The 26,877-nt window shown below is 39.9% G+C and overlaps 1 protein-coding gene across 1 annotated transcript in view; it reads right to left on the bottom strand.

Moving 5' to 3' along the window:
- Nucleotides 1-25,752, bottom strand: part of PRKX (protein kinase cAMP-dependent X-linked catalytic subunit) — a 104,570-nt gene extending 78,818 nt beyond the window's left edge. The window contains exon 1 of the mRNA XM_083361522.1: nucleotides 25,295-25,752. Coding sequence (XP_083217648.1) covers nucleotides 25,295-25,472 — 178 coding nt within the window. The 5' untranslated portion in view covers nucleotides 25,473-25,752. The remainder of the gene's footprint in view (nucleotides 1-25,294) is intronic.
- Between the last annotated feature and the right edge of the window lie 1,125 nt (nucleotides 25,753-26,877).

Genomic DNA, 26,877 nt, shown 5'->3' with positions numbered 1-26,877 from the left:
AAAGCAAGAATATAGCTGAAAATGTGAAACTAGTGCAAGAGGTGTTAAAGAAACTATTAAATGCCAAATGATATGTTAAATTGTTGAAGTGTGAATTCCATCAGACCCGACTGGATTATTTAGGCTACAGAATTTCCAGTGAGGATATTGAAATGGATCCTGGAAAAGTGAAAGCTATAAATGAATGGCAACGCCCAAAGACTCGCAAACAGCTTCAAAGCTTTCTGGGGTTTGCAACTTTTACCGTCAGTTCATACCCTCATTTGCTGAAATTGCTTTACCTCTCATGGATATGTTAAAGATCAGCAAGGATGGGGGAAAGCCATGCCTGGCCAGCAGCTAACATGGACTATGAACTGTCAAACTGCCTTTGAGAATCTGAAAAGGATATTTGTGGTCGAGCTGGTCCTAAAGCACCCCTGCCCGCAGAAGCCTTTTGTTATTCAAGCCAATGCCAGCAACATAGCCATCAGAGCTGTACTATTGCAAAAGAACCATGAGGGGGTCCTGCAGCCCTGTGCCTACACCTCAAAAAAGTTCACCGACTGTGAGAGAACGTGGGCCATGTGGGAGAAGGAAGCCTTTGCAATGCATTGGGCTCTGCTAAACTGACAATACTTAGAAGGGAACAAGGTGCCTTTCGAAGTATGGACTGATCACAAAAACCTAGAGGCACTGAAAACTCCTCGCAAGCTTTCCCCGAAACAAGTATGGTGGGCACAGTATTTTAACCAGTTTAACTTCACCCTGAAGTACCTACCGGGAGGGAGAAACTTTTTAGCTGATGCTCTATCCAGATTGTCTCAAAACAAGAGTCATCATGAAGAGATTAATGAATCAATCATACCTATACTGCAAGTTGCGTCTCAATTAACACTGCCAAGAGCCCCATCTTTGAGAGTCCCAAACCCTGACAATTCTGGGACAAGAAAACTAAAACAGGAACTCCTCAATGATCAATGGTTCAAGGAAAATCAAGCCACCCTGACGTGTAGGGACAGATTAGCCTACCAAGCCAGAATCCCTCCACCTCAATGCTCTCCAGCACGGTCACGATATGAAGAACGTTGGACATTTTGGCTATTTAAAAACACTGCATTTGGTTTGCCAGCAATTGGACTATTACAACTGGTCACAGACCCTTCCCAGTCATGGGAAGAAACTGCTATGGATTTTATAGTTGAGTTACCTGAAAGTAGAGGAAATATGCTGATTTGGACTGTGATTTATCTTTTTCAAAGCAGGCTCATTTCATTGCCTGCAAAGGACTCCCATTGGCCCAGAAACTAGCTAAGATGTTTCTTAAGCACATTTACAGCCTGCACGGCGCACCAAAGCAAATAATCTCTGACAAGGGAATGCAATTTACTGCCAAATTCTGGAGGGGTTTTCTCAAACTAATTGGCTCATCACAGGGTCTTTCATTGGCTTTTCACCCATCTATGAATGGGGTGGCTGAAAAAGTGAACTCAATGGTGGAGCAGTACCTCAGATTCTATGTAGATTGTCAGCAAATGAACTGGACTGACCTCCTCCCTTTCGCAGACGTGGCTTATAATAACACTGTTCACAGCAGCACCAGTTTTACACCTTTTAAGATTGCCACAGGAAAAGAATTAAACCGAATACTTGAGTAGCATCACGGACCTTCTGATTCCCAATCTCTTCACCAGAGAGTGAAAAAGAAGCGGATAAAAAGAGGGCTCCCCAAAGATCGTTCCAGGTTGGGGGAAAAGTTTACTTATCCACAAAATATTTATGACTCAAGTTGCCTAGTAAGAATACCTCAGCCCCTTCCCCATTGTAAGGATTGTTAGGCATATGGTGTTAGCCTACAATGTTGGGTTGAAAATATATTAACCAAGATGTTATGTCTTTAAGAGGTTAATTGGCCTATGGGTGTGTAAGTGTTCTCATGGCCATAAGAGGGAGCTAGGAACGTAGCTTCTCTCTCTCTGAATTCACTGCTCTCTACTATTACTGTTTTTGCTCTGCTACCTGAACTGTGTATTGACGTCTGGACCGGTAAGAAGACTTTGTATTTTGGATTGCTACTTGGACTGTTTATTTTTGACTGTGCATTTTTGTTTTTACACCACCTCAAAAGTAAACTACTTTTTGCTTTTACAACTCAGTGTACTCTTGTGTTTACTGTGTAACTCTTACTGCTCTCAGTACTCTTCCTTGTCTGTGCAACCCTTTGGTAGCACAAGGAGATCTCTGCACAACAATTTCCTTAACAAGGATCATAAATCCAGTTACAGTGCAGTTAAAGCTTCCCAGACTCTTAGGAAAAGTCCACTCTGTATAGCTTATTGAAACCTTTTTGGTGTTCTATTCTATGACCTCCCTGTGAGAAGGCACCTGGCCCACTGGTGATAGCTGGACAGACACATTATGAAATGAAGAGTATTCTGGATTCTAGACTTTACAAGGGAAGGTTGCAGTATTTAGTACAGTGGAAAGGATATCCATTATCTGAGACCACTTGGGTAAAATCTAACGATGTAAAAGCAAACAGGCTCATTTGTAAATTCTATGATGAACACCTTAGTAAACCGAGAGACAACCCCTAACCTATGGTTTTGTTTGAATTGCAGGATGCATGCTTTTTGTAAAGGGGGTTCGGATGTCAACGCTGTAACATTGGATGTTCCTGCTCTGACAAATGATGAAAATTGCAGCCTTTTTTACTTTGCTCTTAACATGCTTTTTCTTCTGTTTAGAAATTAGGTGTTAAAGGGGAGATGGGGTGAATGCTTGAGCTCAGCTAGCCATAATAACAATGCAGTTCCGTGGGAACTCAAGGACACAAACCAATAATGTTTTGGTGGGCTGAGGAGAGAGCCCTGAGGACAGAATGTGATTTATGACTGCTTTGTGGGAGTGGGACTTGCAGTTTGTTACTTTGTATCTGGGGGAAGGGAATCTAGTTTAGGGTTCAACTATGCAGTGCCGATACTTTGTTTCCTGAATAAAATGTTCTTTAAGGTAGAATTCTTGCCTTGAAGTTCTTTAATGGGTTTCATCTATCAGAACCATGACATATAGTGCTGCAGATTCCATGGAAATCTGGTAAGAAGACATGTCATATAAATACCTTGTCCCAAGGTATAATACCATTCATTGTGCCAAAAATGTTTGATGTAACATACAGGTAGTTCTCGACTTATGACCACAATTGAGGTGAAATTTTCTGTTGCTAAGAAAGACAGTTGTTAAGTGAGTTTTGCCCCATTTTATGAACTTCCTTGCCACAGTTGTTAAGTTTATTACTGCAGTTTAGTTAGTAATACAGTTGTTAGGTGAATCTGGCTTTCCCATTGACTTTCCTTATCAGAAGGTAGCAAAAGGTGATGACATGAACTCAGGACACTTCAACCTTCATAAATATAAATCAATTGCAAAGCATTTGAATTTTGTTCATGTGACCATGGGGATGCTGCAATGGTCTTAAGTATAAATATGGTCATTACTTTTCTCAGTTTAACTAAATTGTCACTAACAACCTGTTGTAAGTCAAGAACTAGCTGTATTTCTTTTATATAAAGAATGAAATTTCACCACTTCTTGTAAAAAGAATGATTTGCTATGTTAGCTTTTCTTACAATATATTTCATCATTTTATCAGTTTAATTTTCTCAACACTGTTCACTTCATGTAAGGTGGGTCACCTAAGTATCTTTCCATTCATACTAACTGGGAAACAACATATACATTGGTCCTTAATTATCATACTGTACATCCTAACTGTAGTCCAGATATTCATGGCAATGCTGGAAGAAAGATAATGAAATGTTTGTCATTACAAAAGGACTACGAAGCCAAATAAATCTGGTTTCAATAAATAAATTATCTTAAAAGGAGCAGCTTTAAACAAAACGTAAGTCTTGATGATTCATCATAATCATAACAGCACAGTAAGAATAAAGAAACTTATGAAAAAGAAACAAAAGGAATTACACAAAATTTTATTTGCCCAAAATTTTAAAATGCAGCTAATTGTACCTGATTTGGATTGCCTGATACTTCTTTTGATGTCTTGCATAAATGTTACTAACTCCAGTGGCAATGCTTAAATAAGAAAAGCAAGGCATTTTACAAACAACCACAGCATGTGAACCCTTGCAAACCTCTATGAGATACCAAAAGGAAAAGATTCAAAAGTGAACTGTTTGCTTTTGGTATTACTGTACAAACACTCATTAGCACTTTAAAAAAGAAAAAAAAACTTCCTGAATATGCAAGACAATTACAATCTCTAAGGAAATTACAGAAAGACATAATGCTAGAAAAGAAGGAGGACAGAATTTAGCTTGTGTTAGGACACAGCATCAATATCATGAATAAAGGGCGTACACATCCCACTCAATATAATACTTCTTCCTAAAACTTGTTTGTTTGGTAATGGTATTATTAGGGTATACTTATTTTGCTTTGGTGGAGCAGGAAGTGAGGCAGTTAAACAGCTGCTTATTTCAAAGGAGAGTTGACTAGCAAGCTAAGTCAGTATTTTAGGCTCTATTTTTTTCTCAAACATTCAAAACACTAGTATATTCTACTACAGTATTCTATATCTATAGTAATTATGAAAAATACAGTTTGTCCTCAAGTTACAACCATTAATTCACCAACCATTTGAGGTTAAAATGAATGGTATTTATGTCTGGCCCCCAAATTACAGCCATTGTAGCACTCGTGTGCTCACATTCTCAAAATTCAGGCACTTGGCATCCAGGGACAATTCAACTTGAACCATGCTACATTTTATGCCTTAATCACTACTACTGCAACATGTCACACATGTGGTTACTTTTGAATATGACTTGGAATCCACAACTGGTACAAGTAGTTACAGATGCATTTTCTTTGCCATGTAACATTGCTGCTTTGTGAGTTGCACTGGTTGCCAATGGCTTCCAGGTGCTGTTCAAAGTTATTGGTGATCTCTTACAAAGGTTTTCATGGCATTGAGTTGAGTTATTAGATACTCTGTTTCTAATTAGCACATTTCATATTCCATTATTAATCAATTATATCTTATGGGGTCCAGGAGGCAATGCAATCTCTGTCACCTGCCTTTGCAACTTGCCCATTGCAAAAGTTTGATTTTGTGGTCAGGAGAGCTTTGAAAAACTGGCCCTTTCCCTATCACATATGGCCAAGGGTTTATCTGTTTGATAGCAGTTTAACATTTAATACTGAAAGATCCCAGAGTTATTGGTGAGTAGGCAGTTTAGAAATTTACATAATAAATACTTCATATTTACTAATACAAAAATATCAAATAAGACTAAATTAAATATTCATGCTCGAGAACCTGAAGAAAAAGCAAAGTTGTAGTAGAATTATTCAACCAAATTGTATTTTCTATATTTATTAGAATGTTTATTTCTTTTAATCTGATATAGTAGTTGTGAAACTTATACTCTAAATTGCAGATATGTTCTGTTCTCTTTCTCTGAACATGAATATTTTCCATATTTAAAATGTTACTGTGTAAATTGATGTTTTTGGGGAAGTAATTTTATTAATTTTCCAGAATATGCTTCATATAAATTCATTTATATGTTTGCAACTCTTTGGAAAACATTTAAAATGAAAACATTATTGAAAAAACACATCAACCTTCTCTTTCCGCCATTTTTCCAAGCAAACCTCACCCTAATTAGTATTGTCTTGTTGCAGAGACATTTTTGTTCTTTTTTTAAAAAAAATGAAGATAAAGAATACATTTGGAAAAAAAGAATGAAAAGATAAAAATCAGTAGTTTAACTTAACTTTAAAAAAAGACCATATAAATACAAAGATAAGGCTCAGCTTATATTAAACGAAATGAAAAGCCTTCAGGAATTTACAAAATTTCATGCAAACTTTATAGTTGAACTCAGAAATAATTATGCATCAGTTCCAATACAAACAATCTAACAAATACATTTTCAGAAAATATCCAAACAACTCTGAGATGAGTGTTGCAGGACAGTAAATTCCCTGTCTCTTTTGCAACTCCAAGTTGGGGTTAAAGTTTCTTTCTATTATACTGAAACCTGAACCCCTCAGAAGGAAGGCAGAATATCTCATTGGAATAAGAGATGCATTTGTGAGCAGAAAACATCTATTTTCTACAACCAGTACCATGGGAAGTATCCAAAAAGATTTTGTGAAAAGATATAGCAGCAATGAGTCTATTTATCTTCTCCTAAGCAAGAAATACAATGGGAACTCAAACTAGTGATAAATCCAGTGCCACAATATCAATGATGGATCTTCCTCAATTTCATACTATGTTCTCAGGAACAATAAATATTCTACAACATAGCTGATTTCCCCTTCTTCTTCTCCTGCCTCCTTCTCCAGTTTCCTAAATACTTGGCATTCTGATGTTTTAATGTACTTCTATGAAAATGAATCACAGAATGAATTAATTCTAATGATTTCTCAGGTCTGTATGGATTCCAGTAAGATTCGTAACATTCTGATAGTTATATTATAATGGTTTTGTCATTTCAATAAGTAGGGACTTTCATCTAAATTAAAATAAATGATAAAAAATAAGAAAGTGAGGCATAATTAAAAAAATACCACTCTAGGCAACTATTAATCATACTTTAATTTCAAATTGTTTGGATTACGTACTCAATTTGGAAATTAAGCTTTAAAGTTTTATTCACACTACATTTTTAGCAGTACTTTTAACTAGTTTGTTTTCTGGATCTCAATGTTTCTATTTCAAATATTCATCTCATATGGTTTTGTATATTAGTTATAAACTGAATCATCTAATAATTGTACAATGGTACACCATTTATTGTCGTAATATTTGTTTTGAACTGATAATGGAGATACTAACAGAAACAATTTTTCCTATTGATAATTCGTGAAAAGTAACTCTTTTGAAAGTGGGTAAAATTTTAGAGCAAAATATTGCATATGCAGTCCCTCACTCTCCTTGACTTCTGCACAGTCAATAAATTCTCAGCAATTGTTTATGCATGGTGAACTATATTCATGGGTAAATGTGATTATTTCAGAGCTTTCAGACCTGGAGAACTTAATATTTTAGAAGGCAGGTGTGTTCCTGGAGTTACAACATAGCTGAAGCACAATGCTGGAGCTTTGAGTGGAATACTGATCTCAAAGATCTGGGGTCTCAAGTACAGGGAAAAAACAGTAAACAGTAATTTGCCTAATGAAGTATGTTGAGTAAGAGTTGCCTCCAGGCATCTGGAAACAGTGGGTAACTTGTTTCCCCATTTTTATGCTAGTAATATGAATAAGCTCATGGGTTAGCAAAAAATATTACAGGCTATAGATAAATTTGCATGGCTGTTTGTCTGTCTATCATCTGTCTAGATCCCGTTCCTGTATAAATATATGCTTTCCAATTCTTTTCCCACTTTTCCCACCTTCATTTGAATAACTTACAAATAATGATTTATTTTTGTTTCCAAATTTTTGAATTCACTTACATAGTGAATTCAAACAGCAATCATTAAATCACATAACACTAACGAAGTGTCAGCCATGTGCTACTCTTTTTGCAGAATGTAACATAGATAAAATGATGCTGACTGTTCAACTGTCCAGGTTGTCTGTCTATCTCTCTGTGTTTGTGTTTATACAGAGTTCTGAATTATTTAAATGGAGCAGTATTTTTTAAATTCTAATATACACTACCTTTTAAAGTACAAAAACTATTCCACAAAATAGTAAATTGATTTAGCTGAGATAAAGAGGTCAAATGTTATTTCACTTATCTTTAAAAAAAATATATAGAAAATACAATTAAAAACAAAAGTGGACATGTTACAGCTTCCCTGGCTTCAACACTGCTATTAGTATTACCTTATGTAAAGAAAAAAAAAAGAAAAGAAAAAAAGAAAGTTACATTGTAACAAAATGTGCATATAACATCTGTGAGTTTTCTAGTGAACATTCTTTCATTTGTCTACAATGTAATTAAGTATCTTTCAATTCTATCCTGTAAAAGGTTTCTGAACTATCAACTAATCAGTCGGTATTCATCCCAGCATTCCTCCTTAACTCTAGCCATTTGTACACATTGTTCCAAATTTCATAATAGTCCGTTTCGGTTTTGTTTTTGATTTCACTTATCTTATGCCAATATAAAATAAAACCCCATAACAAATTATTCAAAGTCTAACAGTTTTGATTAAAGTTTTGTTTCAAAATGAAGATAAGTTCAAAATTACTATTTGTGCAAAATTATGTTTTAAAAAATAATTTATCACAAATCAGAACTAGATTTAAGTTTCATAGAAACTTTAAGAAATACACTAAAATTGAAAGAAATGTGAGGTATGCCACCCAAGTGTCATGCATATCAGAGACAATCTAAAACATTTTGTAACTTTTAGGTGGAACGTAAGAAGATACAAACTATATACCAGATACTGAAGACAGTTGGATTAACATTTATATCTCACTTATGTACTGATGAAAGGATACTATGCTCTTTACACAGCACAATTCTGGAAGCAAGCTAAATATATAATATAAGGCAGGGCTTTTCAACCTTTTCACTGACTGTACCACTTTTAGAATATGGCAATATTCGAGTACCACCTAGCAAGGTGTCAAAAACTTGATGACCCCCCCCAAAAAACCCAGAAAAAAGTGATAAAGTACAGGTAGTCTTTGACTTACAACAGTTCACTTAGTGACTGTTCAAAGTTACAACAGCCACTGGAAAAAGTGACTTATAACCATTTTTCACACTTATGACCATTGCAGCATCCTCAGGGTCATGTGATTTACAGATGCTTGTCAATCGATTCATATTTATGATAGTCACATTGTCCCAGGGTCAGGTGATCCCCTTTTGCAATCTTTTGACAAGCAAAGTCAGTAGGGAAACCAGATTTACTTAATAACCATATTACTAATTTAACAACTGCAGTGATTCACTTAACAACTGTGGCAAGAAAAGTCATAAAATGGGGTAAAACCCATTTAAGAAATTTCTCTCCCCACTTTTATATTCTCTTCTCTCCCCCCTTATATCCTCTCTTCTCTTTCCCACTTTATATCCTCTTTTCTCTTCTCCTCTCCCCCCTTTATATCCTCTTCTCTCCCCGCTTTATATCTTCTCCTCTCCCCTTATATCTTCTCTCCCCCCTTTATATCCTCTCCTCTCCCCCTTCTTATATCCTCCTCTCCCTTTTATATCATCTCCTTTCTCTCCTTCTTTTATATCCTCTTTTCTGTCCTCCCTTCTTTTATATCCTCTCTTCTCTTCCCTTCTTTTATAGCCTCTCTTCTCTTCTGTGTGAACCGGAAGTGCTGATCGTGGGTTTCTGTCTTGCCCATGCAACCCTGCAGAAGTGTGCACTGATCCTGGGCTTCTGCCCAGCCCCCATAGCCCTTCCTGCAGATGCGCTGATTAGCTGTAGCTGCTCGCAGTGATCCTGGGCTTTGCTCAGCCCCAACAGCCCTACTTTGAACTCAGGCATTTCCAACCAAGTTGCCTTTCTAACCAAGTTCCCTCCCTCCCTCCCTTCCCTGCTTTTTTTTTAAACTGCCAGAGGCTCCGGGCAGAGGTGGCAACAGGCAGGCAGTGGTGGGTAAAGGCTTCCCCTCTCTGTCATTGCCTCTGTGTGGCTCAGCTCAGCTCACCTCTCCCAGACCCACAGCTGTGTTTCTGTGTGTGAGAGCATGCGGGGTGTGTGTGTGTGTGTCTCACTCCTTGCCACAGAGACCTTCTGCAATGGCAGGCTGCAAACTATTGAAAGCTGTTTTGAGGGAGTCCTTGCTTCTTTATCTCAATGTGCCACTGACTGCATTGTGCCCTGTGCCCCTCAGCTCCTGCCCCCCCTCTCCCCATTCTTTTCCTCCCCAATATCACAACGTGGGCTGCAAGAGGTGAGACACCCCCCCATGCACGCGCACAAACATAAACATGTGTGTGGATCTGGGAGAGGTGAGCTGAGAACCACGCGGAGGCCCTTCAGGCAGAGGCAATGACTGGGGTGGGGGAAGGAGTCAAAATGGGAAGCCTCCTGCCCGGAACCTCTGACAGCTTAAAAAAATGAACCTGCAAAGCGCTCAGAAGGCAGTCTCTTTCCCAGCTCGCTCCTTCCTTCTTTCCTCCTCTGCTTCTCTTTCCTTCCTCTGTGCTCAGGAAGGGATGACGGGAGGGGGAGAGATTGCCAGCACTGCCACTGGCCATGCTGCCGCTGGCCATAGCCGTCCCACACAGGTAGGGGCAGTCCCATTAAAAGAGAAGCCTGGTGGCTTTGAGGTGAGGTCAGCAAGCAGGCCTGGCACTGATCTACCGGTGGGGGCCATCAAAGCTGGAATGTACTCAGTCTTAGATCCATGGGGAGCCCTGGAACCAGCGAGTCCCCCAGTCTCTGCCCTGTCCCTGGGGGTGCATGGCGAAGGCAGTGAGTGCATGAGTACTGGCATCCCGGGGGGAAGGGAAGTGCTTCTCCTACCTTTTTTCCTTTCTCAGTGTTCAGCAGGGATGGTCAGCAGTCATGCTGGGTGCTTGCCGTCTCCTCTTCGCACACCCAGGGGACTGGGAGATGGGGAAGCCCCTCTCTGGCCCTTTCCCACCAAAGCCACCTCCTTTTATAGCCTCTCCTCTCCTGGAAGCACCAATCAGCTGGAGCCCAGCGCTGATCCTGGAACCTCTGCAGATCCCCGACAGCCCTGCAGCTCCAGCTGTCTCTCCCTCAGGCTTGTGAGGTGCTGCTGCCACTTCAATTCATTCCTCTCCACCCCATGACCACTTCACATACCACCTGCCAGGTGGCAAAGTACCACTGGTGGCATGCATACCACCAGTTGAAAAGCCCTGATAAGGGATAAGGGAATAACCAGGAAATAAGGCTTATGTTTCAGAATTTGTTTCAAAATTGTTTCTTTTGTGGCTTTGGCTAACAAGCAAATGTTTTATCCATCTCTTCCCTTCCATTTGAAAGATATGCATCCTCTACTTTTTTTTTACAAAAGGAGAAAAGATTGTTAACTAATTATCCTTCAATAATTATCAGTTCAAAAAAATAAATTGCAGTTCAATTTGAGAATTTAGCCTCGACTGGTTAATTGGAGCTAAATGTTTAAACATCTAGCAGCCAGAGTAAAGAAGAGGTTGGCTATTACCTTTTAACTATAAAGAACTGGATTCATGATGAATAGGACTAACCAATACTAGTCATCATTTTTTTTACTTATATTGTGCCATAACACATATTTTCTGAAACAAGTGCAGAAAATGCAATATACAACAATGCACACCAAATACACAAATCTTAAGTCAACATGTCCAGTCTCAGGTTTTACAATTAAAAGCCTCAATAAAGATAAGGCACCAAAACTACTTCAGAAAATGAGTATCGGGGAAGACAGTTGGGAATTCTAATAAAAAACAATGTTTTTCTTTAGCATCTACTAGGAGAATTCACAAAACAGAAAATGTTTGCCTGGGAACTCAAAACAAAACACTGAGCCCTGGAAATTCTGTCAAACCATTCATTTATTCATTCATTCATTTAATTTATATGCTGTTATGTATTGAGGAGAATTCATATGGGCAGTTATAAATGGTTAACTGTTGTATTCATTTAAACTCTTAACTATCTGTCTACCACTTTGCAAGTCTGTGTTTTGAGTGGGAAGATCACTTTAAATTCATTGGCTACCACCTATTGGCGGTCCGTATAAATATATGTCAAAGCGACTGTTAGAGCCACTTCTGTGTTAACTCAATAAACATTCTGTTACTTTCCACATTCACCTCGTCAATGCCTCAACAATCCCAGAACACAACAGTGGTGACAAAGGTGGGATGTGCTGCTAAGGAAGAAGGAGCCAAGTGTCACTAGGGGTAAGACCAGGCATCAGCGCCCTGGTAGGAACAACGTTCCCCACTCTGCCTGCCAGCAAGCCACACCGGAGGCATCCGCATCCTAAGGGACCCGTCTCTAGGATCAATACAGAAGCCCTTAGCAGAATAAGGCATTGAGAGGCTAGTAACAGTAAGCCATGGCAAAAGTTGGCAAGCTGTCAGAATTCAATGTATCACACCCAGAGCGCTGGAGCTCATACGTCTCACAAGTCGAAAAATATCTAAGAGTGAACCAAATCGGGGAACAGGGCTTAAAGGCTGCAACAATACTATGCCTGTGTGGCCAGGAGATGTTTAACATAGCTGAAAATTTAGTCGCACCTGCAAGTTGAGTTGCCTACGCTGAGCTCAAGAGAAAACTGAAGGAGCATTTTGAACCAAAGCTCTCCGTCATCGCCTTCAGACATGCATTTGAATAGAGGGAACAGCAACCTGGAGAGACAGCTACCGAATTTGTGGCCACACTGAGACAGACATCCAGGCTCTGCAACTTCCCAGACTTAGAAGACCGGCTAAGGGACCGACTGGTATGCGGCTTGAGAAACAGGGACTTACAGCAGAGGCTGTTCGCGAAGGAGACTTGACGTTCCAGGACACCTTAAAAGAAGCAAAGGCAGAAAAGGCTGCCAGGGGAGCTGTCAAAGCCTTATGGCCCTCCAAGAACATCCCCAGCCAGATAACCATCCACCATGAAGACTCTGCAAGAGTCGTCGACCTAGACAATGAAATCGACTGGCTGCAGAAGCTACCAGAAAGAGGGCAGCAGCCACTTGAGAAGGCAGTTCTCTTCACGAGTTGTGTGGGCTGTGGAGGTCAACACTGGCACTCTGAGTGCAGGTTCTGTATGGCAGTGTGCTAGGCATGTGGCAAACAAGGCCACATAGCCATCATTTGTAAAGATCACCAGAGGGAATCTCTGCCAGACTTCCCCAGGAAAGGTACAGGGGCCCCGGGGCAAAACAGAGTAGAAGGAGCATTTTAAGAACAGGAGCCCATCGCCCCCTTAAAGAAAAGCTTAGGCTTAAAGTCAAGCTTCAAGGAATTCCATGTTCAATGGAATTGGACACCGGGTCAGCCCTGTCCATAGTTTCTCAAAGAACTTTTAAGTACATTTGCAGTCACAGCGGCAAAAGAGTTAAACTCAAGCCATCAAATCTAGTGTTGATGGATTTTCAAAATTCCCACATTGCAGTTAAAGGGGAAGCTACACTTAAAGTACAATTCAAAGAGTTTGAGGGTTCCCTCGATGTCTTGGTAGTCGAGGGCCAGCAGACAAGCCTCATCGGGTTAGATTGGTTTGATGCCCTGGGCATTCATGTGACTGGAATTAACCGAACAAAAGCAGCAGAACTGTCAACTGTCTGCCAGGAATATGCTCATGTTTTCAGCCCTGGTTTAGGAATGTACAAGGGAGCTCAAATTGCCCTCCACCTTAATCCAACCATAACCCCAATCAGGATCAAGCCTCGCAGAGTGCCATTTGCCCTTAAATCTAACATTGATGCACAGCTACAAAAGTTGGTGCAGCAAGGTGTGTTGCAACCAGTAGATAGCAGTTTGTGGGAAACTCCCATAGTCACACCACTTAAACCCAACAGTGAGGTGCGCATCTGCGCAGACTATAAGTGCACTATAAATAAAGCACTTCAGCAGCATGCATATCAGGTACCTGTAGTCAGCCATATCTTGGCATCACTACAGGAAGGTCACATATTTGCCAAGTTAGACTTGGCACAGGCGTACCAGCAACTGCCCGTGGATGACGCCACAGCAGAAGCTCAAACAATTGTGACCCATAAGGGGGCATTCAGGGTTTGTCGTCTGCAGTTTGGGGTCAGTGTGGCCCCAGGCCTTTTTCAGAGCGTGATGGAGCGCACGCTCAAAAATATCCCAGGGGTGTGCCCTTATTTCAATGGGGAGTCAACAGAAATATTGACTGAATGGCTCAGAGTCATCCTTCAGCATTTCCGCGAAGCGGGGCTGAAGCTAAAGAGGGACAAATGCCAAATAGGTGTAAACTCTACAGAGTTCCTTGGATTTTGCATTGATGCCACAGGCATCCACCCCACTGAATCTAAGCTCAAAGCTATTCACCCGGCTTCCAGACCTAAGTCAAAAGGGGAGCTACAGGCATTTTTAGGGCTACTAAATTTCTACCATGCATTCCTTCCACATAAGGCTGCATTGGCTGAGACTTTACACAGGTTTTTGGACAAAAGGGCACCATAGCAGTAGACAAGCATCCACAAGAAAAGTTTCAAAGCAGTCAAATCACTGCTGTCGTCAAACTCCACGTTAACCCATTTTAATGAGAAACTGCCTATCAGTATTGCATGTGATGCTTCTTCATATGGGATAGGAGCCAATTTCATGATATCCTTTATGGTTGCCAATTCACAGTCTACCACTTTGCAAGTCTGTGTTTTGAGCAGGAAGTTAGTTCTGTTACTTTCCACTTTTGCCTCGTCAATGCCTCAACGATCCCAGAACACAACATATGCCATAAAATCTCAAACCATTTTACAACCAGCACAGCTAAGTAGAAACAAAATCCAGAACCATTTCGTTATTCTGAGTTTTAGCTGCAACCACATCCAGAAATCAAGATACAGAAGAATCTTTAATTTTATAGAGTATAGAGCAAAGCTGCTGTGCTTTATTGCCTCTATTCTTAGCAACACCAGATTACACTACCTGCCCACTTGATTTTTTTCCACTGTCTCCCACAAGTACTAATGTGCTCTTATTCCCCTTCCTACTTCTTCCCACAAACAACAATATTTCAGTTTATATCTTATTTTATATCATGTTTTATGATCTGTAGGCCATCCAGAGTTGCCTTATCAGGGATACAGGTAGCATATAAATTTAATAATAAATATTCTGAACAAAACCACTGCATTTCATTCCACATGAAACCTAAGTGCTTTGGTTCAGACACACCTGCTGGAAACCAGCTGTTCCAGTTTTTGCACTGAACATCTTGCACAACTCTAATATTTAACCATTTCTCCTCATGGGATCATTCAAATTTGGTCTATGCTGGAGATCAACTTTGTATAGGCAATGCTAAACTACATAGTTCTGAGATAATTTCTGTTTTCTTTTAGCTGTATGAATTTGAGATCAATATTGGACAATATTTTCATAAAATTTGTTCCCAATTTTAAGATCAAAACCATTAAACTAGCATTTAAAATCTCCGTATTTAAATGCTGTACAGAAATAAATAATGGGGAATCATTATATCTATTGCCTCTCTTCCAAACCTTAGAGGAACCAAGCTAATTAGTGAAAAAAAGAATGTCCAAATGAGCAAAGTTACCATTATGAAATAAGAAAAAATTCTATTTGTATTAGACTGTTTGCATTTATTGGGACAGCTCACCATGGAGGAAATCTGAGTGGTCACTAAGAATGACCACCAATTTGATGGCACATAATCAATTAATTTTATAATCTGCACTTTTGAACTGCTGAAGATCCATATATAGTTCGAGGCTATGTAGACATTCTCATATTAATTTTAAGTTCATATAATTAAAACTTCTTATACTTAAAATTCATATTATAATGGTGTTTTTTCTTCTTTTTAACTGACTAAAAGAAAAGGCTGGAAAGAATTTTTTTCCAACTTTTTTCAACATTTCTTAAGTGATCTACATACAGGTGAAACTCGAAAAATTAGAATATCATGCAAAAGTTCATTTAATGCAACTTAATGCAACTTAAAAGGGGAAACTAATATATGAGATAGACTCATCACATGCAAAGCAAAATATTTCAAGCGGTGATTTGTCATAATTGTGATGATTATGGCTTACAGCTCATGAAAACCCCAAATCCACAATCTCAGAAAATTAGAATATTGTGAAAAGGTGCAATATTCTAGGCTCAAAGTGTCCCACTCTAATCAGCTAATTAAGCCATAACACCTGCAAAGGGTTCTTGAGCCTTTAAATGGTCTCTCAGTCTGGTTCAGTAGGAATCACAATCATGGGGAAGACTGCTGACCTGACAGTTGTGCAGAAAACCATCGACAGCCTCCATAAGGAGGGAGAGCCTCAAAAGGTAATTGCAAAAGAAGCTGGATGTTCCCAAAGTGCTGTATCAAAGCACATTAATAGAAAGTTATGTGGAAGGGAAAAGTGTGGAAGAAAAAGGTGCACAAGCAGCAGGGATGACCGCAGCCTGGAGAGGATTGTCAGGAAAAGGCCATTCGAAAGTGTTGGGGACTTTCACAAGGAGTGGACTGAGGCTGAAGTCAGTGCATCAAGAGCCACCACACACAGACGGATCCTGGACATGGGCTTCAAATGTTGTATTCCTCTTGTCAAGCCACTCCTGAACAACAAACAATGTCAGAAGCATCTTACCTGGGCTAAAGAAAAACAGACCTGGTCTGTTGCTTAGTGGTCCAAAGTCCTCTTTTCTGATGAGAGCAACTTTTGCATCTCATTTGGAAACCAAGGACCCAGAATCTGGAGGAAGAATGGAGAGGCACACACTGCAAGATGCTTGAAGTCCAGTGTGAAGTTTCCACAGTCTGTGTTGATTTGGGGAGCCATGTCATCTGCTGGTGTTGGTCCACTGTGCTTCGTTAAGTCCAGGGTCAATGCAGCCGTCTACCAGGAGATTTTGGAGTACTTCATGCTTCCTTCCGCAGACGATCTTTATGGGGATGCTGACCTCATTTTCCAGCAGGACTTGCCACCTGCCCACACTGCCAAAAGCACCAAAACCTGGTTCAATGACCATGGGATTACTGTGCTTGATTGGCCAGCAAACTCGCCTGACCTGAACCCCATAGAGAATCTATGCAGCATTGCCAAGAGAAAGATGAGAGACATGAGACCGAACAATGCAGAAGAGCTGAAGGCCGCTATTGAAGCATCCTGGTCTTCCATAACACCTCAGCAGTGCCACAGGGTGATAGCTTCCATTGCCACACCGCATTGAGGCAGTAATTGCTGCAAAAGGGGCCCAAACCAAGTACTGAGTACATATGCATGCTTATACTTTTCAGAGGTCCAATATTGTTCTATGTACACTTCCTTGTTTTATTGATCGCATGTAATGTTCTAATTTTCTGAGATTGTGGATTTGGGGTTTTCATGAGCTGTACGCCATAATCATCACAATTATGACAAATCACGGTTTGAACTATCTTGCTTTGCATGTAATGAGTCTATCTCATATATTAGTTTCCCCTTTTAAGTTGCATTACTGAAATAAATGAACTTTTGCACGATATTCTAATTTTTCGAGTTTCATCTATACTACACACCATTTCTAAAAGTAGAACCATGAATATTTTATATTGAGCTGTATTGAAAAAGTATTAAAACAAATTATTTAATGGAAATAATGTAAAGTTTATAGAAGAGTCATGCATTTTAAAATAGCTGTGTTAAACTATTTTTTAAAAAATACATTCTACTTGTTCATTATCCCACCAAACCTATTCCAGGTTTTAGCATTACAAAGAAGTTACTATTTGTTCTCAGTTTCTAGATACAGATTGCCATATGTAACAGTTGATACATAAAAATAAATAACTCTGTTGACACTGGTAAACAGGACTCAAGTGCATAAACAACTTCCGCATTTAGTACTATATGGTAACAGATGCAAATATGGTCCCAAATGTGGCATCCAAAGAAATAATTTGAATCTATAATTTAAAATTATTATGACAATAAGACATTACTTCTATTTTTCTATTATTCTAGGACATTATGACAAAAATATTTCAACATTCTATATTATAACATTTATTATTCAATGTATTAGCTACTGTATACACTAGCATGCACAGAATACTTTAAAAGTTTTGAGTGGCATAGCAATGGCTATGGTCCAAAACTAATTCAACTAGGCTCTATTTTTAGGTTAAAAATATGAATGAACCTTAAGCCCAAAGCAGCTAAATCGCTGACCCATGTCCCCTGGGGGTAAAAACAAATATTATTGGCTGCATGTAGCTCCCAGATCTAACACTTTGTCTTAAAAAATTGCTTGTGATTCTATTTCATATTATTTTATTTTTGCAGAGTATCATCAGGATTTGAACACTAATTTACCAAAATTACGGACAGAAGACTTTTTTTAAAAAAAAATTACTTCTTAGGTTAGTTCTTTCATGATCCTCAAAGCTTTTGGAAACAATGTTAAAGTTATGAAAGTTTCAGTATTTACATACAGTCAATAAAAAGTCCTATAAATTATGAAATGTTGGTTGAAAAGCCTAATATGTACAGGTAGTCATCAAGTTACAAAAGTAATGGAGCCTGCTCGTTACATTCGTAACTCAAGGATTCGTAGGAGTGAATCTCATACTTTGAATGTGATCACTCCCTGCTTTTGCCCACGCATTCGCTAATCGAATGTAGGGTTCGTTAAGCGCACATGAGGTATCTCAGGGTGGGGAAGGCCATGGGGGGCCTAGTGACTCAAGCCCTCCCCTGACCCACTAAGTTACCTCATTCTCCCTCCCTTGGGGTCTCCACAATTGCTCCTCCCCCCCACATCCTGCTCTGCTGGGTCACTTACCGTGTGAAGATCTGTCCTCTCCAGCCTTTCTGTTTCTTTGGCTGCTTCCAGCAAACAGTGAGAGCAGAGGGAGAGCAGGACAAGCATGACCTGCTTGGCTTCTCTGATTTACTGGGCTGCCTGCTTCAGGAAAGGCCTCTGCCAGTAAAAATGAGGCCAGAGGCGGCACGCATAATGCCCTGTGGCTCCGTTTTGGCTGGCACAGTTCTTCAGGAAAGATGAAAAGCAGGCCGGGGGCAGCGTGTGCAATGTCCTGCGGTTCCGTTTGCACTGGCAGAGACCTTCTGGGGCAGTTTGTGCAATGAAGCCCCAGGCCTCTGTTTCCTTGGTAGAGGCCTTTCCTGAAGGCCTGCGTCAACCTGGGGCTCCATTCTTGGTGGCCGAGGCTTTTTGCAAATATGGCAAAAGGCTTTGAAATGGAGGGAAGGCTTCAATGTTTCATGCCTTCCCTCCATTTGGAAAGCTTTTTGACACAGATCTCATCCAGGCCTCTGATTTCATGTGATCTTGTGGTACTTTAGGTCTCCACTTTCTACAAATGCAACAAAAGCCTGAAGCAGCAAAACAGGTCAAGAAAGCAAAGGCTCACATGGTGACCACTATCCACATGCCTAGTGCCTATGGAGACCCGGCCGGAGGAGGATGGAATAGCCAGGGTGAATGTTACAGTGCCTGTGCAGTTGTTTGTAAGGGTGAATGACTGCCATGGTGCTGCAACATTTGTAATTTCGGAACTTGTTTGTAAACACGAGGGGGCACTTTTTGCCTAACTTCAAACGTTTGCTAAGGGAACATTCGTAACTTGGGGATTACCTGTATATACATTTTTCAAATAAGTTTCAGAAAACCAATAAAAAAGAAATCAGTTAAAAATATAAATGAGAAATGTAAAAGCCTGCTGAATAGTGACTACTACTACTTAGATGAGGTGAAGGCAGAAGAAACCAATCCCAAATTAAAAAAACAAAGCATGTAACTTTATATGTTAAATATCTAAATATAGCAAAACATTACAAATAGATTAATTTCCTGTTTAAAAATAGTATAGGTAAAGGTAAAGGTAAAGGTTCGCCCGCACATGCATCCTAGTCGTTTCTGACTCTAGGGGCCGGTGCTCATCTCTGTTTCAAAGCCGAAGAGCCAGTGCTTGTGGCTGGCATGACTAGACACCAAAGGTGCACGGAACACTGTTACCTTCCCACCATAGTGGTCCCTATTTTTCTACTTGCATTTTTTCTACTTGATTTTTATGTGCTTTCAAACTGCTAGGTTGGCAGAAGCTGGGACGAGTAACAGGCACTCACTCTGTTACGCGGCACTCGGGATTCGACCCGCCAAACTGCCGACCTTCTGATCAACAAGCTCAGCGTCCTAACCCACTGAGCCACCGCGTCCCTAAAAAAAAGTATAGCCAAATTTAAAAAGGTCCTTAGTATTTCGTTTTCCTACTCATATGCTCAAAAATCAGATTTTCCCAGCTGACAGTAGAAAGATCTTTCTTTTGTGTTGGCTTAGCCAGGACCTTCTTTCACACACCGGCTTGGTCTTTTTTTCTTAAAAAAAAAGGACCCTAGGCAGAGCAGAACCACCATGTGCTTAGTGCACATAAGAAAGTGGCCAATGTGCAAGAGAAGGCCCCACTGCAGTGGCACAAAAGAAGACTGCATAAAAGAATGCCTTGAGTGGGTAGAATAGTTTCTCATAATTCTGGGGGCATGCCTGGACTGCATATATGTGGGCAACCAAAAAGGTAAATGGGGAGAAATATGTGGATAGTGAGTTGAAGTGGAGGCAGCCTTTGCCTTTCTGCAAGAATCTGGATAGATCATCACCGAACAATCATGTGGGACTCATGTGGGATTAACTCAATGTTCACTTAATGGCCATATGATGGAATTGCAAGTCCCAATTAGGGTCATTGAGGACTATTTATAATTCAATTCAGATCAAACCATAACTAGTGTATTATAACAAACATTTACAAACCTCTTTATATCTAGAATTATATTTCAGATTATTTTGAGTGTATTTGAAGATGATGATGATGATGATGATGATAATGATGATGAAGATGAAGATGGAAGGGACCTTGGAGGTCATCTAGTCCAACCCCCTTCTCTGGCAGGAAACCCTATACCATTTCAGACAAATGGCTGTCCAGTCTCTTCTTTAAAACTTCCATTCACAGCTTCTGGAGGCAGGTTGTTCCACTGATTAATTGTTCTAACTGTCAAGAAATTTCTCCTTAGTTCTAGGTTGTTTCTCTCTTTGGTTAGTTTCCATCCATTGTTTCTTGTCTTGCCTTCAGGTGCTTTGGAGAACAGCTTGACTCCCTTTTCCTTGTGGCAACTCCTGAGATATTGGAACACTGCTATCATGTCACCCCTAGTCCTTGTCTTCATTAAACTAGACATACCCAATTCCAGCAACCATTCCTTATATGTTTTAGCCTCCAGTCCCTTAATCATCTTTGTTGCTCTTCTCTGTACTCTTTCTAGAGTCTCAACATCTTTTTAACATCGTGATGACCAAAACTGGATGCAGTATTCCAAGTGTGGCCTTACCAAGGCACTGTAAAGTGGTATTAACATTTCACATGATCTTGATTCTATCCCTCTATTAATGCAGCCTAGCACTGTGTTGGCTTTTTTGGCAGCTGCAGCACACTGCTGGCTCTTATTTAAGTGATTGTCCACTAGGACTGCAAGATCCCTCTCACAGTTACTACTATTGAGCAAGGTACCACCTATACCTATGCATTTGGTTTTTCTTGCCTAAATGTAGAACCTTAATTTTTTCACCACTGAATTTCATTTTGTTAGATAGCGCCCAATGTTCAAGACTGTCAAGATACTTCTGTATCTTAAGCATATCTTCTGGAGTGTTGGCTATTTTTGCCACCTTGGTAACTTCGGCAAATTTGATGAGTTCCCCATCTATCCCCTCATCCAAATCATTGATGAAAAGCACGGGGCCCAGAACAGAGCCCTAGGACACCCTACTACACACTTCCCTCTGTGTGGATGCAATTCCATTGAGGACCACATGCTCAGTACAACCAGTCAGCCAGCTACAAATCCATCTGGTGGTGATGCTGTCTAACCCACATTTTTCTATCTTATCAAGTAGTAGGTTGGTCTACTTTATCAAATGCCTTACTGAAGTCCAAGTAAATTATATCCACAGCATTCCTCTGGCCCACTAATTTTGTCACTTGGCCAAAGAATGCAATAAGATTTGTCTGGCATGATCTGTTTTTGACCAAACCATGTTGGCTTTTAGTAATGACTTGGTTTGCCTCTAGGTGTTCGCTGATTCGTTGCTTATCTTTTCCAGAAACTTCCCAGGTATTGAGGTCACACTAATAGGTCTGTAGTTTCCTGTATCCATTTTTTCCCCTTTTTTTGAAGATGGGAACTACATCAGCACTTTTCCAGTCCTCTGGTAGTTTCCCAGTGCTCCAGGATCTTTTAAAGATATAGTGGTTCTGAAATCACATCTGCCAGTTCCTTCAGAACTTTGCGGTGTAATCCATCTGGTCCTGGTGATTTGAATTCATCTAGGGTAGACAGGTGTTCACTTACCATTTTCTTCCTTATCTTGTGTTTCTAATCTATTTTTTACAGTACTGTTTTTGATAGGTTGGACTGTTTTTCCCTTTGTGCAAAGACAGATGCAAGAAACAAGTTAACTAGTTCTGCTTTCTTCCTGTTGCTTGTCACCTTCTTGCCACTTTCTCCCACTAATGGACCAATCATTTATATTTTTTTGGGTGAAACAGAGAAGCTCTCAACAATAATGCCGCTTGGGGTGTGTGTGAAAGCCCTAATAAGCAGGCATATACATAGAATGAAGGCTACTGCTAAGCTTGTAAGCCGCCCTGAGTCTTCGGAGAAGGGCGGGATATAAATGGAATTAAAATAAAAATAAATAAATAAATATTGGAGGTTTTCCAAGACAACTTGTTCATTCACATCTCAGACTGGGCAACTTTGAACTAATAATCTCTTTTGGCCAGCTTAGTTTACTGCACAGGATTCCAATGGGGCAAAAATAAAGAGCAAGAAACAACAACGTTAGCTGGTTGATATTTTGGAAGAAAAGATAAAATTAAAAAAACACATATCTAATATTTCTAAACATATTAAAGTGTTTAGTCTATTATCTGGAAAAGTGGTAATTAATGGTTGTATGGACTCAATAAAGTCAAATAATTTTGAGGTTCCCATTCTGGAATAGAGCTTCATTTCTATAACAAAAGTGTGAGTCTTTTTTTTAACAGGATGTGACCCCACTACAGTATAAGCAAATTATTTATGAACAAGATGTCAAATGAAGCCTATACATTTTCTCCCTATTGAAAACATACAGAAAAATAAAGAATAAAACATTCTATAATTTGAAGATTAAATGTTCCTATTCATTTTTCTGTTTATGTACACATACAGCTAAGAAGCTGTTTGTGAACTGATTAAACATTATTAACATGTGCCACACATTTAATCCTTTAACAAGAAACAGGACATCCCTCTCATTCACTAGCTTCTTTAGGATTAGGATTAGTCAGAATTCTATTTGCACAACTGAGCTATGATAACCAAGGTATGGATAGCTATCACTACACCCACTTGTAGGCAGCATCAGCAGGTAGTTGCAGTTGCTGATGAAATTAGAATATCCAGCTCCAATTTAAGGCAAGTCCAGGGCATTATCGTAAAAAAAAACCCAGCTGACTACATAAAGAGAGAGGAATTTCTTACAACTGAATTGGGGCTACAAGATACTAGACTATGGATGAAAAATACTTCTGAGATGATTGTTATGTAGGCTGTTGTCGTTATTATCAGACAGAGGAGAGGTAGATCAGTTCCTTGTACGCTGATATTATTAGAAACCTGTATACATGTTCATTCTTAGGGTATACAAATTGTTAATACATGGCTGCTATAGTCCTTTGTGTAACAAATGTGCAAAGATATCAATCTACACTAAATAAGTTGGATGTATCACCGAACTACATCCTGTAACTATATATATAAATGCAAACAAGCATTTCTATTCATAGCTGGAAGTCTACAGTGGAATTTCAAACAGTGAATTCCAAACTGATAAAACACTTGAATCTGGGTGGTTCATTTAACTAAAGAAAAAGAGATTTTCATAAGAGCATTTTCAGTGCATATTTCACCTTAGATTTCCTTACTGTTGTGGGGCACTGCTTTCAGTTTCTTTTCATTACACTGAAAACTTGCTAACGCTACTATCTATGCAGATTGCAAGTAAACATCTGTCAAGGGAGGAAAGTTGGAAAAGAAGGCTATGTATAAATAAAAGACCTATCACTATCACTGGATCTATTTCAAATTTCATGCATTACCTGCATTTTGAAAGGAATGTAGGACATATTCCAGTTTATTACATTAAGTACTGCAGATACACTGAAACTTGAGCAGCTGAACAGAAGAACACACCCACAGTTGCAAGCAGTGTTTAATATCAACAGGAGCTAGGATGGAATTTATGAACATTCTGTAAAAACATTTACAGGTAGTTCTCAACTTATTGTGACCAGAATTTCTGTTGCTAAGAAAGGCAGTTATTAACTGACACACCTGTTTTTGACTTTTTTGCCACAGCTATTAAGCAAATCACTGCAACTAAATGAATGATGCAGTCCTTAAGTGAATCCCACTTCCCTCATTGTCAGAAACCAGTTGGGTAATGGTGCTCACATGACCGTGGGATGCTGCAACTTTTCTAAATTCAAGCTGGTTGCCAATTTTGATCATGTGACCATGTCAATGCTGTGATGGTTTTAAGTGCAAGACTGGTTGTAATCATTTTCTTCCATTTTCAAATGGTCACTAAACAAATGATTAAGTAGTGGACTACCTATATTATATTTTCTTAACAAGCCTGAATCTCTCTGAATATATTATAGCTTACCACAACTACTTCACATAAAATGCTTGGGAAAACATCTAAATTCACTACAGCATAAAGCTATGATTAATGTAACTACTTGTGTTCGGCTGAACCCCCACTGATATTGCTAGGACTCAAAATAAAATGTTGTGTAAATTGTTTTTTGTTAATCCAATTTATATAACCACCCATCTCCCCCATAGGGGATTCTGGGTGGTGCACAACAATTAAAACTTTAAAGGCTGAAAACTCAGCAATTATTTGGAGTATCAGTTCAACAGAACCACACTCTTTACAAAGTAATTTAAATTTATGCCAACATGGAGAGGCAGGAACAGAAGCAGAAACACTTATTCACATAGATAATCAGACTTGTTCATATTGTGTTAGAAGTTCTGAAACTACAGCGAGAACTGCTAGCTTTTCAACTGACATCGGTAAAACTCACTCTGCTTTGACCGATAAAACAGTTGCAGAACCTCCCGAATCAAAATACAGGAAGCTAATAAGAAAAAACCTAGATGTCAAAAAGCAATTGCTGCTGGGGTGCACAAGATATGGGAAAGATGAAAAACCAAACGAACAATGAGACTGCATTTTCACAGGTATGGCACAGCTGGCAACATCCTTTGGGGCTGTGCCCAGGGGAAGAAAAGCGGTGACAACAGCTCTCCTGTTGCTTTGATTCTCAGTCCATGACTTCCAAGCCAAGGGACGCCCCACAACTCTGTTGCACCGCACCTGCTCAACAGAGTGCAGCCTTCTGAACTAAGAAGCCTCGACCCTCCGGTCCCGCAGGGAAGGAAGGGGTCCCTTTCAAGTCAGCCAAGCCTCGTGAACCGAGTGGATGGTCACAGAGCGGCGCGCGCAAAGGGGCGGAGGGCTAGACTACGTTCCACTCTCGGTTTCTTTGTTTTTCATTGGCTGAAGCCCAGCTTCACTCACCCACAGTAGCCAAGGTCTCCAGGTCCTCAAGTCTATAAGCTGGGGAATCCGATGCCGCCGAGCCTCGGATAGCTGGACCCGAAGAACAAATGGGCTGTGGTTCGCCGGTCCCTGCTGCCTCGCACCCAACGGGGCTTCGGACTCCTACTTTAGCTCGCACGGCGCTCAAAGTCTCCATATGAAGGAAGAGGTAGTAAGGCTCCTCCTGTCAGGACAAACTTGGGAGTCTCCGGAGGCGGCCTAGATTCTTTCTCCTTTCAGCAGCTGCAGAGGTCCCGAGTCAGGGCTACTCCTAGGTGCCTTCCCTTAGAAGATCGGCTGCTGGCGCTCCGCATCACGCCAGAGCGCAGCTTCCTTCCTGCGGTGCTTCTGGTTTGCTTTGGGTGTAAGTAAGCGCGCGGGCACGTCTCGGAGAAAGATCGCCGACGCTGCTGGCTTCGCTCCTCTCGCGCTTCCCGCTGGCGCCTCAATGCAGACAATGGGCTTGCCGGGAGGACGTTGAGTCTCATTCGCCAGTCAGCCGGTTGCACGCGGGGACGAGGGGGGCGGGGTTTGGCTCCCTGCAGCTGCGGCAAGAACCCTGGAGTGGGCGGGGAGAAAAGCAGCCGAGAAAGAAGGGGCCGGGAGGGGCTGCTTCCCGGTCGGAATTCTTAGAAATCGTTGATGGTGGGGGTAGGCGAAAGATGCTTGAATTTCTTGGAAAGTCATAGGAAATGTAACTGCTTCACCTGGGCGTAAAGGAGTTGCGTACGAACAACATGAAGCGTTGCTGTTCGCAGAGAAACGATCGCTGACGAGACAGCTTTTGGTATTCAAGGAAGCGCCCTCTGGAATAATTTGCTCTATATGAGATAGCTAACATTGCAATAAGAAAAAAGGTAGAAAAAAGTAGGAATAAAGGGAAAAATATAAAGGTATAAATAAGGGGCATCTGGTATCCTGCATAACAGTTATAAGTACAATTATATTTTAACGTTTCTCTAAAGTTGCACCGTGATTTTCTTTTTATAATCCATCTTCCTAAACATAAAAACAAATCAAAAGTTGATTTTTTAAATTTTTATGCAAAGTTCATAAGGAGTTTCCAGTCTCCCGCTGGGATCATTTTCTTTTCTTTTTTTATTAAAAAGTTTTGTAGAAATTACAATATAATCCCCAAAACCAACCCACCCAACCCCCCCCTTCTCCCTCCCCCACTTCCCAAAGCTGAACACAGGGTTACAAATATAATAATCATAATCTAACTAACATTAACCAACTATATAAATAACCAAGTTCATAATGCGCTTTAACATAAATACAAACAAAATAAAAGTGAACATAATAATAATAAAAACATAAACAAATTAATATCCAAGTTATTAAACAATACTAATACTAAAAATAATAATAATACCATATAATTAAAACTAATAAAAATTCCACTATAATAAACTATTAATAATAATAACAATCTAAAATTTACCCATAAGCTAAATGGAACTTTTTGGTCCCATATTTATTCTGAATATAATCTATCCATCTTCTCCAGACCAAAATAAGCAGAAATCTTAGCCATTTCTGCTAAATTTGACACTTTAAAC

Source organism: Vipera ursinii (genome assembly GCF_947247035.1).
Source record: "Vipera ursinii genome assembly, chromosome: 4".
NCBI classification, from domain to species: Eukaryota; Metazoa; Chordata; class Lepidosauria; order Squamata; family Viperidae; genus Vipera; species Vipera ursinii.
Note: the sequence above shows the minus strand (reverse complement) of the source record. Positions and strands in the feature narration are given on the sequence as shown.